This window comes from Microplitis mediator, chromosome 11, assembly GCF_029852145.1.
Source record: "Microplitis mediator isolate UGA2020A chromosome 11, iyMicMedi2.1, whole genome shotgun sequence".
Classification (NCBI taxonomy): Eukaryota; Metazoa; Arthropoda; class Insecta; order Hymenoptera; family Braconidae; genus Microplitis; species Microplitis mediator.
In genome coordinates, this window is record NC_079979.1 from 19,642,592 (window position 1) to 19,659,822 (window position 17,231).

The following is a 17,231-nucleotide window of genomic DNA, read 5'->3' on the forward strand; positions in this document are numbered from 1 at the left end:
GTAGAGACAGGGGATGCCGGCTATAAAGGCTAATTGGTTAAAAGCTCACCGCCGCTGCAGGCTTAAATCAAGATCTTGGAGTGTTATAATGGATAAGTAACACGGCGTGGCACGGGACGGGCCCGCGTACTCACTCGCTCGCTTACTCCCTGGGTTTCCGTTATTCTCTTCTCCATATTATCTATCCCTACCCACATTACCTACCGTATACGTACTGTGTATCTTTCGAGTTAAGGACCACGAGTAGTCACGCCGGATTGGTTGACGCTGAAAGCTACCCCTAACGTTTTGTAGCAAGTACAGGCCATCGATCGTGCCTCCACCCTATGAGAAATCGTGAGTGCCGTCCCCTTGGAGCCGAAACTCCGCCCTGTCACCCTCGAGGCAAACTTCCAAAGTCATTCCATTTCGCTCGCACACGTTGCTCTGAAGGGGATGATGTGCTGCTATCAGGGTGTCTTTGTTTCCCAGCTACTGTTGGCTCTTTCACCGCGCGACAGCCGTTAAAATCTACCCCCGCGAGTTTTAGTGGCTCTCGCTGTCTCTCTCGCCCCTTCGGTTTATTCCCGCTAGCGCTCACACGAATGTATAAGTGAGTGTGTATGCAAGTATACGAGGTTGATGCGCTGTGATGGTGTCTGTGAATTCGGAGGGATGACGGCAGTAGTCTCTCTGTTGCGGGAACCGCCGCCCCGTGACTCGCGCCACCGATGCCAGTAGATAAAACCGACGCCTGTATTAATGTATGTTGTGTTAGTTGGGTTGGTGGTTGGGTTATTCTTGTGTTGTTGATATGCTGAATATTTGTGTGTTGTGTGTGATGTGTTGAGCTCATCTCTCCTACACTCGGCTCTTGAATTGGTGTAGATTTAAATGTATTTGTGTGCGCCGCCCCGTGTGTGCCCGTGTGACCTGCGGTTTTCTCCGGTGTTTTCTGTCCTTAGTTTTAGTACAGTAACCATCCGCAGACCGTCACAATCAGCCCCCGCTCACCTCGCACTCACTACTGATACTCTCTACTAATTCATCGACTGTGTATCATCACATTGACTTCTGTTTGGGGTGTATCAATTAGATTCTGTGATTACTTAAATTATTTATAGATTACCCTGTGGTGCCGGTCGGCCAAATAAATTTTTGAAATCCCTATTTAATTTTGCCATTAAAGGTCCACTGAGTGATCTCCTTTGAGAAGTGCTTGTGGGTAAATCCGAGAGCTAATTACCGTTAGCGCCGATAATTGGGAGTTAAGCGAGCGGCTATTGAGGATTTTTGATTAATTCGGTGTTAGGTGGTGTCAATAACTACTGTGCCGGGACGACTAGAGTGGTTGTACACGGGGTGGATAACTGGAGGAAGGAAGGAAGATCGGTTTAAAGCTAGAAAGAGATGGAGATTAATTGATGGTGGGCACGAGTGGGGAGTGAGTACCACGGAGGGGTTGGCCCACCTCAAGTGTCTTGTCTCGTATCATCTTCTTGTTCGGGTATCGCTTACGAATGAACCGCGATCGAGTGATCGGGCGTTTGAATCGCGACGACTATCACCGTCGCCAACGTTCTCGTCGTCGTCGACGAATTGTCGTTCCTCTTATTAACGACCATTGTTGCCGGCTGTTGCATAATAGTGATAGAAATATGATTGTCAGATGTAGTTGTGTGACGAGACGGTGAAAACTGTTTTGTTGACAGTGACTCGAGTGTGCCTGGACTAAATTTTAATAATGGGTGGGTTGTTTATTACTGATGGTAGTAGAAAAAAAACACGGTGTTCGAAGTGCCGAGCTATTGAATGTGAATTAAACAAGTGTTAGCTTAAACTACAAGTCTAAATAAAATTGTGATTATTTTATAATTTTTTCAGCAAATGTTGCCTGGTTAAATGATTTTTTAAAATAAATATTGTGATCGTAAATGTGCATCTGTAGTCTAAACTATTTATAGTATAGTAAATATATATATATATATATACATATATGTATATTGACATATTTGTAGATTTTGTTAATAAGTAGCCACAAAAATTGTACGACGCGTGTTGTTCCCGTCGGCTTGTGCCGGGAGGAGGCTGAACGTCATTGAGACGAAGAAAGGTGAAGACGCAGGAGAGGAGACGGCTGCATCTGCAGCCGATAATTTGGAGGTGGCGGTTGAGACGACGGGGGAGGCGGAGGAGGACATGTCGGCAGAGACCGAAATAGAAGTATCGGTCGTCTCCGAGGAAGATTTGGAAGCCTCGCGTGGCAGCAGTTCGTCACCACAGCACTCCGAAATGTTGCTGCAGGATAAACAAACCCGCCATGGCTGCAACATTCCCAGTCATCCTTTCAGCTTCGACGTCGGCAAGGCTGCCTTGAGGCCGGCATGCAATGCTCACTACACGTCTTTCAGTATATCGAGTATTTTAGGCCGCTCGGAATCGCCGTCGGCCAACGCCACGGCTGCTGTTAGCATCGTCAACCGTTCGTCGTCCGACGCGGAACGCGGGTCTCCACCAGCAGCTACCACCTCGCAAAAACTAGTCACCTCGTGTGGTTCATCACCCACCGAAAGGATACTGTCACCCACTTCATTGATACTCACTGGCAGCGGTGGTTCTGGCAGCGCTAGATCAATAGTCAGCCAGAGCACCACCGAAACACGTAATAGTAATCCTGCCACTGGATTATCATGGAGTTCCGGTCCAACAACGAGTCCGCCGAGTTTTCCGGCTTCTGGAGATCACACTAATCCGCTAATGGGTCATCAGGCGTCTGCGAATCTCGCCATGTTGTCGAGGTAAGACTACTAGTTTTTTTTTTTATATTTGTTCATAATACTCTGTCATATTCATCCCATTATTATGCTGCTTAGAGACCAAATATTTGTAAATTGTTTAAAAGGGCATCCTTAGATAACGCACCCGCACTTAAGTAAAAATACAACTAATTCCCCGAGGAATGCCACGGAAATCTTAAAGGTTTACTTCCGCACCAGTAAACAAAATCCATCCGAGACCTATGATGGATTCCTTACCCAAAAAACCTCTCGCGAGAGAATTCTTTTCCTTTTTCAACAGAAAATGTACGTGTATAATGTAAAAGAAACTGTCATTAGGAATTTACTTTTTGTTGTTAATCTTTTGTCAAAAGGCCTAACAGAATTATCTTTCGTGTGATCAGAGTGGCTGCACGGTGTGTGGGCTTGCGCGCGTGCAAGATGGATAAAGATATACACCGTACGTCATATTATGGATAGTGTGTTATATTAGTGTGTGGTATATATAATATAATAATAATATAAAAGAGTAAAAGCGAGGGCGTGTGTCGGTTTTCAGGGGTTCCGAGGTTTATTCCAAGAGCAATATGATGACGCGTGCGGTAAGGATTATATGATATGTGGGAATGGACCCTCGAGGGTCCGAGAAGACGGGTAATGGCCCTATTAGGCTGTCTCATTTAATAACAACCGTAGTAACAACCACCCTCTTACTGTAGTTACTTGCTCTCTGATGCTCGGATGCTCTGATGCTCTGATGCCCGGAGTGTTGGGGGTGCCGTTGATGGAATGATATATATTTATAGATATAAAGGCGAAAATTAACGACAAAGACGGCGAGTCCTGAATTAAAATAACTATGATAGAGAACAAGTTTCCATGCCTGTTACAAAGGGGACACGGATGATTTCCAGAAGGGGCTCGAGATTTTATCTGATTTGACGCTCACTGAATATGCACCAGCAGAATCTAAACCTTTAGACCCCAATTTCGTGACGTAGGTGCCTCAAATTGCTTGTTTTCCACCCGTTTACCATTTTATTAAGTTATTACGGACTAGTGCCGTCTGTAGTGTGATTATAGGCCTCTTTTGCTTCACATAATGAAAATAAACGACGGGTAAAAGTACAAGGAGCCTTTTATTTTTCGACAATCCACTTTTTCACGCGTGAACTGGTTCTCAAGATGCCTCAAAAGAATACAGTGAATCCCGAGTCGAAATTTAGAGCCCATTTAGAGCCTTTTAAAGTCGGACCTATTTCGGACTTGGAGGCTCTAAATAGAGTCTGTTTCTATGTTAAATTAGGTCCGATTTTGGTCCCCGAGGTGCTACAAATTTCCGTTTTCGGCACTTACGGGCTCAATCTAGGACCTGATGAAAATTAAAATTAGGTCCGATTTAGGGCCTGTAGCCCTAGTTTATTGTAATAATAATAATATTAATAATAATCATCATAAATTATTCAATTATAATGAATCGAAATTTATTACGGGACTAATATTGTCGGACTTGAAGGCTCAAAATCGGAGCTCTCAGTGAATGTTAGGACCTCCGGGTTCAAAGTCGGAGCTACAGGACTACAGGGCTCTAAATCGGATCTATTTAAGGCTATAGGGACCTATATAGGCTCTAAATTTCGACTCGGGATACTATAAGCATGCTTGTAAAATTTTTTTGTCATCGCTACTGTGAGTGTAACGGCTTGATCTGATCACCGGTTTGGTTAATCAGCGAATGCAGATTAATCGGACGAGTTAAGAGCTTAAAGTTCGGTGGTTAAAAGGGCCGGCAGGTTAATGTGCAGGGCGTTGAAGAAATCAATTAGGAGTAAACGTGCATAATGGATAGCAGTGGAGTACTTAGAGTACAGTAAAGGTTAAGGAGTCTTAAGACTCCCCTGAGTAGACTGTACCCCATTTATCCCTCACTTTAACACATCCACCCACACATTTATAGATATATATATAAAGTAAAAGAACCTACCGGGGTTCTCTTATCCGGCAATCTGTTCATTTGTTTCGCCAGAGAGTCTTTACATCCTCTGCAAGGAAGGAACTTAGCAACTTTCTCGGCCTTATTTATTATTTAATCCAACGCTTCCAAGTTCCTTTGTACCCTACGTAAGCTATATAACTTTAGTAACTTAACTTTGGGTATATATAATTCGATGAAGAAATATATTTCAGCGTAAGTGCTTTCGGGTAATGTTTTATTCAAATTTACTATACATCATCATATAGTTTTTAAGAGGTTATTTATAGAAGTTATCAGTTATCGCATCACTGTTTAATATTGCGATTATTAATTTGAAGAAGCCTGATTGATGATAGTGATTAGTAATAGATTGAATAATAATTACTGGGCATTGAAATAAAATGACAAAGAGATTGTCGTCATGTGATAATGCAGCTCTATACTGATGGAGAGCCAATAACTTGGCTGAGCATTGAGAAGCCTATCAAATTCCGAATCGCGTTCCCATTCTGATAATCTCTGCTACAGTTTCTCTCACGTTAATTACAGCCATCAATGAGTGATTCGTTAATTAGTGACGAATCGTCCGGTTGTCGTACTCACAAAAGAAACTATATAACTGTATTGGTACTATATAACCTTATATATGTGCAGTTATCATATATGTACTATCAATACTTATTGTAAGAATTTCTATTGACGCGAATATATGTATGGTAACATATGTAATCTACGTTACATTGTCAGAAATTCTTTTCATTTTTTTAAATTCAATTTTAATAAAAAAAATTTTTTCGTATTGTAATTTTATTGAAAAGTAATTATTCATAGAAAAGTATTGAAAAAATTTTTGTCTGCAAAGACCTAAATCCCTTTTGTATTTAGTCTGTAAAAAAAATTCAAAAATCCATCCGCGGGAATTTTTGAATTCGAGACATTTCTGAAGTTTGACTTATGAAATATTTTTATTATTTGAAAAAAAAATATTTTTGAGCAAATGAAAAAAAAATCTCAAAACTTCCCGCTGTTTTCAAGCTCAAAAAACTTGGAAACTCTATTATTTGTAAATTTTTTACCTACAGAGACCTAAATCCCTTTTGTAGTTTGTCTGTGAAAAAAAAAATTCAAAAATGCATTCGCGGGAATTTTCAAACTTGAGACATTTCTGAAGTTTGACTTATGAAATATTTTTGAGCAAATGAAAAAAAAATCTCAAAACTTCCCGTTGTTTTCAAGCTCAAAAAATTTGGAAACTCTATTATTTGTAAATTTTTTAGCTTTTCGGGCTTAAAAAACGCTTCGACCAAAAGATATCAGATGACAAAAATTAGTTTACACACAAGCACACACACATGCACACAGACGTCGATTTGAAAATCGTCAGAACAGCTTCTTAGGACGTAAAAAAGTCGACATATAATGAATACTTTTTTGAAAATCGGACCGAAACCAATAAATTGGCTTTTTTTGAAAATTTACAATTTTCATAGCGAGAAATAAAAAATTTTGATTGGAGTAATTTCTGAAATTTTGATAATAAAAATATCAGAGGCCGTAACTTTTGCAAAATTGCTATGAGGAAAAAAAATAAATGAAATGTTAATCTGTATTAAATGAAGTGGTAGTAATATAACAAAAGTATGGAATAATAGTTTTTATAGAGAGTGAGTAATCAATTGGGTTGGTACCGGTCGTCGAAAGCACAAGAAATAAATAATCCCCTAACTTGGCCCTCAACAGTGATCGCACGAAGCCAACCAGTGGATTAATTCCTGCACTTCTAAAGCCAATAACTTATTGTTGAGTCATTCCAATAGCACTTTATTGTATACTCTTAGTAGCTCCTGAGAACACACATAAATCGGATCATAAATTAGCTACCGGGAACTACGCATTCTCAAAATTTATTTCGTCAATGACAGAGAGACCAATCGGAGCCCAAATGAACATTTTAATCATCATAAACAATTTTTTTAAAGTTTTTCTTACGAGTTAGAGTTTTTCCCCTCAACCAGTAGCTTAATGGCCATGGGAAGACCGCCGGACTTTACCAAGTACTCTCGCGATTGAAGAGAAAATAAAAATAAAAAGAAACAAATAAAAGAAAAAGACAAGAAAGCAAGACGAGATCAAAGCTCTTCGGTTCGCTGGGAAAAGATACTGACGACAAACGGCCTGGCTAATAATTGATCAAGCTTCTATAGCAAATTGTACAATAAATTTTCTTTTTTTTTCATCCTACTGACGATCGTTATCAGTAATAACAATAGATCAAAAGATTTATTTATCAAACAAACGAATAATTTTACGTTTATACATTTTCACAAATTATATACAATAGTCATTAAAAAATAACATTTTTTGTACAAACAAAATTTTTTTGGGTTTGAAAATGCTTAGTTACGATTTTTACATGAGGATGGGGCAAGTTAACCAGCCCCGGCAGCGCGGGGAATTTTGACCGGGTCAAAAAATTTTATCTGTTTTAAATCAAATAAAAGTTTTGTTATTTTTAGTAGTATTTAATTAAGAAGTTAAATTTGGTCGAGTTTGGACTGTACTGTTCCGTATTTAAACTATTTTCAGACTTCCCGTCTAAAAAAAATGTTGAAAAAAGGTCAAAAAAGTGTTGATGGTTCTAAACTTCAAAATGTAACACAATGACGACGTTTTTGTACGATTTTCAAACTTTTGAAAATTCACAGAAAAAGACAATTAACTTAATACTACAAATTAATATTTTTCAGTGCAAAATACGTTCAGAAAAAACGTATTTCAAACTATTTCTGAACGTTTTTCGTTTTAGTACATCTTAATAATATTAGAAAATTTATTGATTTTTCTCTTGAATTTTCAAAAGTTTAAAAAACGTTCAAATAAAGTTCTTTGTGTCACGTTTTGAAGTTCAGAATAGTCAACACTTTTTTAACAATTTTTTTTACACGGGTGGATTTCAATAATTTTTAGTCACCTCTAGATCAAAATAAGACTTTTTTCTCAAAATATTTTGCCTTCTTTTATTTTTATCCAGACCAAAATTAGACTTTTTCTGTCTATTATTTTTTTAGCCTGTTTTTGATCATCTCCAGATCAAAAACAGCTTAAAATTTTTATAAAATTTCAAAAACAGATCAATCAGACCAAATACAGTCTAGCCAGACTAAAATTAAATCAAATTTTAAAACCCGGGTAAATTGTCAGTAGAAATTTTTTCATTTTTAATCCGATAAAATAATCAGATCTATCAGACTCGCGTTGTAAATTCAAAAAAACAATAAAAAAAAAAGCGAGGGATTAATGCAGAAACAATGTCTGTATATCAGTAAGCGCTTGAGTGGTTTCGATAAATTAACGGGATCTTTTGTGTTAAAAATAATAATAAGAAATAGTAATATTTATATTTTTTTATTTACGTCGAGGCCTTGCGTTGATTACCAGCGTCTAGCCAGTGAAGCGTGCAAACACTAAAGTTCTTTGTCGTTTCTACTCTATATGGCTTCGATTATGTGTTCATTTTACTATTGCATTTTTATATGACTTACTTATTATTCTCCGTCGTTTAAAATAAGTTCACATATATAATACATATATATGCGAATGCACGTAAACAGTTTAATGCTATCAAAATAGTGTTCAACTCCTAGGTATATCGTTAACAGAGCAAGTATACTCTTTATCAATGCTATCGAGTAGCAATCGCTCGCGATGAGGATGAAATCGACTTCATATGTGTATATAAATATAAATATATGTATAGTTTGGTTGGGGATCGATCGAGCATCAGATATGTAAGAATAAAATGAACAATGTGGTCGGCAGCATGCGAAATTGTTCATCCATTGTCAGAAGTGAAGTTTTATACAGACGTTTGAGTGATGGCGCTGATGAAAAAATCACTTGAGCAAACCAAAGCAACCAACTGAGGCACGAAAATCCTCGACATGCTGGTGTACGCCTACCAGTAAATATAAAAGAGAGAGGATCGATTGAAGAAAATTTCTTGCCCTTTAACAAACCCTAAGAAGACGCTCTCAACTGTATTAAATCTTTTAAAATAGACTACATCTATTGCGCGAGTTACTTTTTGGTTCATAAAATATTTTTTCGCTTGGTATGACGTATGACAAATTATGGGTTACGATAAATAGTAATTGTTCAGAGAAAAAAAGGATGTTTTGGTGCAAGAAATATTTTGCATTATTTACGAATTGAAGGCGAAAACTTTCTTAGAGTGAGAGAAAATTTCTTTCGCCGAGAAATCCATTTTTTCTGTGCACTGTTCAGAATTGGGAAAAATGCTGGGAAATTTTCTAAGCCGAGTGTTTAAAGAATAAGATGTTTATTTTTGTGTAAAGAGGATTTTTTAAATAAAAATGTAATAACGACGATGATTGAACGATATAACGACGATTGCTAGGAAAATGTGGGTATTAGGTAAGTAGGTAGGATCACTTGCATGAGGTAGATAGGCTTCAGAAGCCGTACAACGATCCCCTTTTTTTTTCTCCTGGATATACTACCGACTTCGATTATCACTCTATGGATAGCCATAGCAAACTTTACAAGAGATCTCTTAATAGTTTAAGTATCCCATGATTACGTCATATTTAATGCTTCGGCTTATTAACCCATTTTACAGGCCCGGGTCAAAAATAAAACTTGATTTAGACTTGGTTTACCAAGTCGAAATTTGGAGCCGTTTTTCACAAGACAAACTCGACTTTTTTTACGGAGGTATGAAATATATTAAGTTTTCGCCTTGGTTTAGACTTAACTGGCTTACTTAGTCACGATTTAAGACGAAAAAGTTGAAATCAAGTCGAAATTTACTTGGTTTAGACTTATTCGACTTAAAATGTAAGGCGAAAAAGTCAGAACTAAGGTGAAATAATTTTTATATATTAAGGCGAAAGTAAGGCAAATAAATGACTTTTTTTCGACTTGGTTTAGCAAGTCGAAAGTAATGTGAATGACTATCGTGCTCAAAGTAAAGACGAATAAGTTGAAACTAAGATGAAAAGAGTTGAAAAAGTTGAAAAAAATTAAATTTAAGTCGAAAAAGTCGAGATCTTATCAAAAAATCGTCGGCAAATCGATAACTTCAAAAGAAAATAAGGCGAAGCGAGCCTGAATCAAGTTTTATTTTTGACCCGGGGGACGCTCTGATAAATTGAACATCAAATTGCTTTTATTTGGAGAAAAATTTGAAAAATTTAGATTTCTGAGTTCAAAAAATTCATTTCATTATACGTGAAATTTTGTGGCTTTGATATTTTCTAAAAATATGAGAGTCGTATAGCGATTTGATGTGTCTAAGATAGACACACCAAAAACCTGCTTTGCGTATAAAAAGTAAACGGAAAACTAATTTTTTCAAAGAATTTAAATTCATTTTCTAACAAAAAGTTAACAAGTGGCTCAATTGAATTGTGTGAGAGCAAATCAAATTCAGGTATACAATAAAACAGTTTTTCTGTTATTTGAATCTGGATGTAGTTTAGATTATTAGCTCTATTTCTAACAATGAGGTATGACAAATGACACCGTATTTTATTGTGCAGCAGAGTGATGGACAAACAGGAGAATGAGAATGGGAATTGGGTAAGATAAATTAAGAACTTTAGAGATTGTATTATTGGTGAGTGGAGATGAAGAGTGTGATGTTACGGGACTGGATAGTGTGATGTTGCAATGAGGGTGGCTCCTAAAAGATTTTAAAGTATAAAGAGGGTAGCTGTTAAGTGAGAGGACAAATAAGTTGGAAAACCGTTGAGGAAGAGAGACTGTGAGGTAAAAAGAGACGATAAACCCGAAGGCATGCGCTCCAGATTCCTCGCCGGAGATAAAGGAAATCTGACAAGCGTCTGTTTGTAAGCAGCCAAGAGTTTGCCAAGCAGGTACTGGTATACACAGGGAGGGCTTAAGACAGAAAGACAGAGGCTATGAGACTAGGGTGTCTTTTTTCAACTTTCTTATTCGTGTGTTCCTTTGCCAGCCCTAATATCCGAGCTACATTATCCTGTCGTGCTTTACTACGGCTTGAGTTGTTTCGTGGATTCTCTGGATTTTGTCACCAAATCCTTGTGGATCATCACGCGATATTCAATTTACATTTTTAAATTATATTATAATATTTTTATGGAATTATTTACACCTAGAATTCATTGAATTTTAATAAAAAATTTATTTATACTCTTTTTTATTTGAAAATTAAACGAAATTGAGTTCTTTTACCCCATAATTGAACACCACTTAGAAAAATAGAAGAGTAATTATTTATCCTGGCCCAGTTTTACTCACAATTATCGAGTTAAGTTTATTAGATATTTCTCTCTGTGTAGTTGACGAGATAATTTATGCCCGCTAACAAAATATTTAGTTTACGGTATCCAAATATAGGATTTATTTGCCGACTAAATATAACATCAGCCCGCTGGCTCATAGCATTCCAGTCGGTATAAAATTTCTCAATTCTACTGACGACACAATTCAAAATTTCTATGCAAGAATTTAAAAATAATAATTTTCTCTACAATTCAAAATTTAAAAGCATCAAAAACACATCGCGCTTTAGTTAATATGGTTCTGCTTTCTCATAACAGAGACACAAAACACAAAAAATAATCAGCAGCCTCCCGCTAAAATTATTTTCGATACAAACTTTTTATTCATCTCTTCAAATTTTATGAAATACAAAAGCCGTAAAAAAATTTTCGCGAATAAATTTTTGAACCTCCAAATTTTGGTACTGAAATTTTCAGTGATCCATTTTAAGCCCACTGTGTTATATATATATTTATATGTATGTATAGAGCACAGTAATAACGACGTTACGAGATAATAGCTTATGGTCGGGTCAATAGCGATACGCGATAGCGCGAAGCGCCCGATGTTGCGTTTTCGATCGATGCCACAGAGAATTTCAGCATTTACCTGAAATTGTACGCTAGTTTATCCCGCAAACGATGAGGAGGAACGCAATGCGCCAGAGGCAGCGGGGTGTTGCTGCCAGTGGTAGGCAGTAGCATCAGCCAGCAACAAACAGATTGTGTATAACTGGATACTGCGTGCTCGATTATAACGATTCGTTGATTCCGCTATTGGGCATTGGTCAGACATAAACGGCAACGAATATTTTATCGGGCGAATACAAATTAACTCTGATACAAATTTATGCATTTGTATATATCTGCTATACTGTGTACATCATTATTAAATCGCCATTTAAACCACATTAATACGATTGAGGATTACATTCTATCGATTTTTCCTCAATTGCCGTCATCCCCAATTCTGAACTTGCGAAAGATTAAAATGTTGATAATTTTACTGTGATATTTTTTCAGGCTGGGTCTGGTGTCCTCGCTGATCGAGAGGTATCCCATCGGGGTGGGTGGCGTTTTTTTCCCATCGACACTCCAACATCTCCAGCAGCAGCATCACTCGAGACTTGCGGCTGTTGCAAGCTCGGCGCTCAGCAATGCCGGCCAATCGGATGCCAGTGACGCTGATGGAATACGCGGAGTTTTACCGGGTAACGGAGGCTGGCCGTTTCCATGGAGGCCGACTCATGGATTGCAAGCTCTTGAGCATCCATCCCCGAGCGACCTTATTGGATCACACAGTCGCGTTAGTCCACCCTCTGGGTCTTATCTCAAACGAGGTGAGTTTTGGTTAAGTTTTTTTTACGATTTTTCATTTTCTATGATCACCCGGGTCAAAAATAAAACTTTATTTAGACTTGGTTTACTAAGTCGAAATTTGGAGCCGTTTTTCACAAGACAAACTCGACTTTTTTTACGGAGGTATGAAATATATTAAGTTTTCGCGTTGGTTTAGACTTAACTGGCTTACTTAGTCACGATTTAACACGAAAAAGTTTAAATCAAGTCGAAATCAACGTGGTTTAGACTTATTCGACTTAAAATGTAAGGCGAAAAAGTCTAAATCAAGTCGAAACTGACTTGATGTAGACTTATTCGATTTAAATTATAAGTCGAAAAAGTCAAAACTAAAGTGAAATAATTTTGATATATTAAGACGAAAGTAAGGCGAATAAATGACTTTTTTTTCGACTTGGTTTAGCAAGTCGAAAGTAATGTGAATGACTATCGTGCTCAAAGTAAAGACGGATAAGTTGAAACTAAGATGAAAAAAGTTAAAAAAGTTGAAAAAAATTAAATTTAAGTCGAAAAAGTCGAGACCTTATCAAAAAATCGTCGGCAAATCGATAACTTCAAAAGAAAATAAGGCGAAGCGAGCCTGAATCAAGTTTTATTTTTGACCCGGGCAAAGTCGTAGTTGGAGCATTGATCGAAATGATTAATCAATTGTTCTTTTTTTTTTGGAGTTCAAAATTGTTACTTTGGACCATTTTTGGGCATTTCTCGATTTAATGGGGAAATTTCTTTACTTTCCCTTCTTGATATTTGGAGTGAATAAAAAATTTATTGAATTAAAACTCAAAACCTTTGAGTTCTAAAAAAATATTTGAACCGCGGGATGTATTTGAATAGTTAGTTATCGAAAACTAGATTGTTACAAATGTTGGAAGAGAAGTAAAATTATAACAGCACATGTTTAAAGTAAATATTATGTCAACATATGTAACCGCCATAAACTCGATAACAATCAAAAGTTGGGCAGAGTTTACTGCCCGGGCGATTAGTAATTTGTTGAAACCACTCATATCATTAAAAAAATTTATCGGTATTTTTTTATCTAAACCATAAAGAATGTAGAGAAAAATAATAAAAAGTGTAGGCGCAATTAGGCGAATTGAAAAGCTCAAGCTCACAGCTAAATGTAATAGAGGTCAATTGAATTTTTATCATGAAATCGTAGTTGTCAAAAGTAATAAACCGCTAATTTAGGCGATAGCCCGTAGCCATCTGGTGTCCCCTTTTGAACGACCATCCCAAAAATTGACTCATCTTATTCACAATGAACACAATAACACACACACTCAGTCAATAGATAAGGATCAAATTAATACCATCAAACGACCAAAAAGTCTGTCTTTACTTACACCAAAATTAAATTCAACACACGTCAACCCTTTTACTTCAATAAACTGTAACCTCCGTGGAGTTTTTTAGGGGTGGGCTCTTGAAATATAAATCTGCGTTTTGTGAGCGCTGAAATATATACATATATATTGTGGCATTATAAAGATATACGAGTTCGCTCATCGTATCGTCAGTTTTCTCTGGTTTTCTAGACGAGCTGGCATTTCGCATGCTAAAGGGAACTCCGTTAACGCTCCGTGTGTGGTAGAATGAGGTTGGTTTCCTCACAAAACCACTACGTGGCCAACAGGAGGGTGTGATTAAAATTTTCGAATGGGGTGTGTTGCAGGGTATTCACCGTGGTTTGTTCTTTATCTCTCTTCAACTCATTCTATTCTATTTTATTCTACATTCTACTCTGCTTTATGTGTATCTCTGTATGTCCGTGTTGGTGGTTGTTGTGCGTGCGGGACCAAAACGCTCGGGATGGCGATGATAGAACGAGGGCGCCGATGGAAGAGGGTTTGCTGAGGGAAGCTATATGCAAGGGCTGAATTTAGTTCCGTAGTTTGTCAGATATATATATATATATATATCTCTTTATACATCGAATATTACTGTACGTATTTGTGTGCACGGATGAGAGACAGAATTGAGACGATATATACCAGGGAGTACAATGCTTTCGTGCAAGACTATAACTATATACAATAAATATACGGCTTCCATGGCTTCCGCTACGACAAACCAACGTCGATCGCCTTACACTCGTCGATCGTTTTGCTATTGCCACCTCTGCGAGTACACAGTACTTATAGCATCAAACTATCCCCAACGGTTTATCGCCATTTTGCCTTGTTAATGTTTGTAAAGTCCCACTATGTAGATACTTATATAAATATATATATTGACAATAGACACAAGTGATAAAAGACATTAAACGGATTCATTGTGATGTAACTCATAATTTCTAATCATTATTTTTACAGAAGATGACGATGACAATCCGTCGGACGACCGTTTGCATCGAGGCGGCCGCAGTCCTTCAAGCGGCGACGAAGTCCACGATGACCTGGGCGACGTTGATGACGGAATGGACGGCGATGACGGCGAGTCCCCCGGTTCCTCGGGTCACCATGGATCGATCAATGCCGGTGGTAACCAGGGCAGCCAATCCAACGTAAACGGCCAAGACTCGAACGTAAAACGGAAGAAAAAAACCCGTACCGTCTTCTCACGATCGCAAGTATTTCAATTAGAAACGACTTTTGAGATGAAACGGTATCTTTCGTCGTCGGAACGCGCGTCTTTGGCAGCGTCGTTACGGTTAACAGAAACCCAAGTTAAGATATGGTTTCAAAATCGTCGGAATAAGTGGAAACGTCAGTTAGCTGCGGAAATAGAAGCCTCGAGTATGGCACACGCGGCACAGCGGCTGGTACGCGTGCCAATTCTGTACCACGAAGCAACTGCTGGCAACAACACAGTAGTCGCGACCTCTTCTGTTGGCAGCGGCGGACAACCGTCGATCGTAACTGCCAATCCACTGACAGCAACCAGCGGACCTCACTCAGTTGGCGTCACTGTTGGCGTTGGTACTTCTTGTGTGCCGTGTACGACAACGCCGTCGATATTTTATTCCCCACACGGGGCAGTAGCGGCCCATCACCAGCATCATCATCATCACCATCATCCACCGCCGCCGCCGCACGTACAAGCCCACACGCTGCTACCTCATCAGGTGCATCCGCAACCACCACCGCCCCCACCCCCACCCCCCAACTCTCAAGTCCAATCGTCGCAATAACCTTACCTTAACTCGTCATCCTATCACTCTGGACTAATAATGGATGCCCATCATCATCAATATCCGAGGTTCCTCGCTGCACCGTGATAACCACTGAATATCATGGACAATGATACTTATATTGTAATTGTAATATTAATAATAATAATTGATAATTATGATAGTAATGATAATGATTTAATAATAACAAAATAATTATTGATATTAATAATAATTATAATAATGATAATGATATATTGTAAAAAAAATGAAGATTTTATGATGATAATTATGATGATAATATTATTATATGGCGGAACTAATTATTTATTAAAAATTGCACCGCTTTATGAATAACAACTGATTCGTACTCGCCCAGATTCTCCTATAATGTTATTATTATTATTTAATTTAAAATAAAAACACAAAAGAATAAATCTAAATGCTACATGTCTACACGCTGAAAAATTTTTTTACTCGACTGACAAATCGTTTTTCAAAAATTACACCCGAGTCAAAATATTAGACGTAAATTGAACGTTCTTAACGTTTTCAATGTATTGAACGTAAATTGAACGTTTTGGACATTAAAAACTCAATTTGACAGCTTTCAACTTATTCAAAACGTATATTGGTGTATCATAAATCGAAAACGTAACTAAAACCTATTTAGACTTACAATAAGAAAACGTAAGCATACCAAAAAATTTTTTTCATCGATTTTGTACTCCTGGATTATAATCCCGCCAATTCCCTAAAATTTTGTCGTCCACCTTTCTGGCTCTTAAATAAATAATTCGTATTTTGAAAAAAAAATTTTTTCAGTTTCATACTTCTATCTTTAACACTATTATATCTTTTCACATATTATGATATCGAGGTTATAAAAATTGTGATTACAAATATTTAAATAAATTAATTAATGTTATCATTAAACTAAAATCATAACTCATGAAATTACCAATTTTTTACGAATCAAAATACAAAAAAATCGTTCAATTTACTTTCAAAACGTTAAAAACGTTCAATTCACGTTTAAAACGTTAAGAACGTTCAACTTACGTCTAATATTTCGACTCGGGCAGTGTCAAAAAAATTTTTTGCACTTCGTCTTTTCGATTTTACCCCAAAAATCACTAGAATTTATTTCCGTAATGCCTAGAGATCATTTTTTACTGGAAAATTATTTTTCTGACGATAAATTACCGTCACATAGAAATTCGTTACCATAACAAATTAATTTGTCGACCCGCCGTTTCTTGGCCAAACGAATTTATTTTCCAGCGTGTGCACGAGCGGTGTTCAAAAATATTTATTTACTCATTAAACAAAAAAACCGACTCGAAACATAGAGTATTAAGTACAGAAAATCCTCCGTAATCTTAGGAAAATATCTTGCACACCCGACTGCATTCACGTAATGAAAAAAAGTTAAAAAAATGTAACTCTATTCAAGTAAAAAGATGTACAAGATGTGTCTAATGGGCGCCGTGAAAAATTATCTGCACGAGTGCACCGGCGGAAGCGGTTACGAGTGTTCATAAGTGAGTGAACGTCATCATCTCCATCTTCATATCCGTCTGAGCATCGGTGCATCGTTTTTGTTGTCGTCCGTATATTATATACAATGTCCTCTTGGGTTCTTTAACTCTACTCATATATATTTGTACTCTGCAAGCAAACGTGTACTGAGTAAGTAGAGAGCA

General features: G+C 37.3%; 1 protein-coding gene across 1 annotated transcript; it reads left to right on the plus strand.

The window, feature by feature from the left end:
* The first annotated feature begins 695 nt into the window (after positions 1–695).
* On the plus strand, positions 696–15,905 carry LOC130677959 (homeobox protein Hmx-like). Its single transcript, XM_057484900.1, has 3 exons — positions 696–2,777; positions 12,078–12,394; positions 14,729–15,905. Exons 1-3 carry the CDS (start codon positions 2,179–2,181, stop codon positions 15,544–15,546), a joined length of 1,734 nt encoding a protein of 577 aa, XP_057340883.1. The 5' UTR covers positions 696–2,178; the 3' UTR covers positions 15,547–15,905.
* Positions 15,906–17,231: the final 1,326 nt, after the last annotated feature.

Coding starts and splice junctions, on each gene's coding strand:
- LOC130677959 (XM_057484900.1), top strand. CDS start 2,179: ATGTCGGCAGAGACCGAAATAGAAGTATCGGTCGTCTCCGAGGAAGAT. Junction 2,778..12,077: donor AATCTCGCCATGTTGTCGAG/GTAAGACTACTA, acceptor ATATTTTTTCAG/GCTGGGTCTGGTGTCCTCGC. Junction 12,395..14,728: donor TGGGTCTTATCTCAAACGAG/GTGAGTTTTGGT, acceptor TTATTTTTACAG/AAGATGACGATGACAATCCG.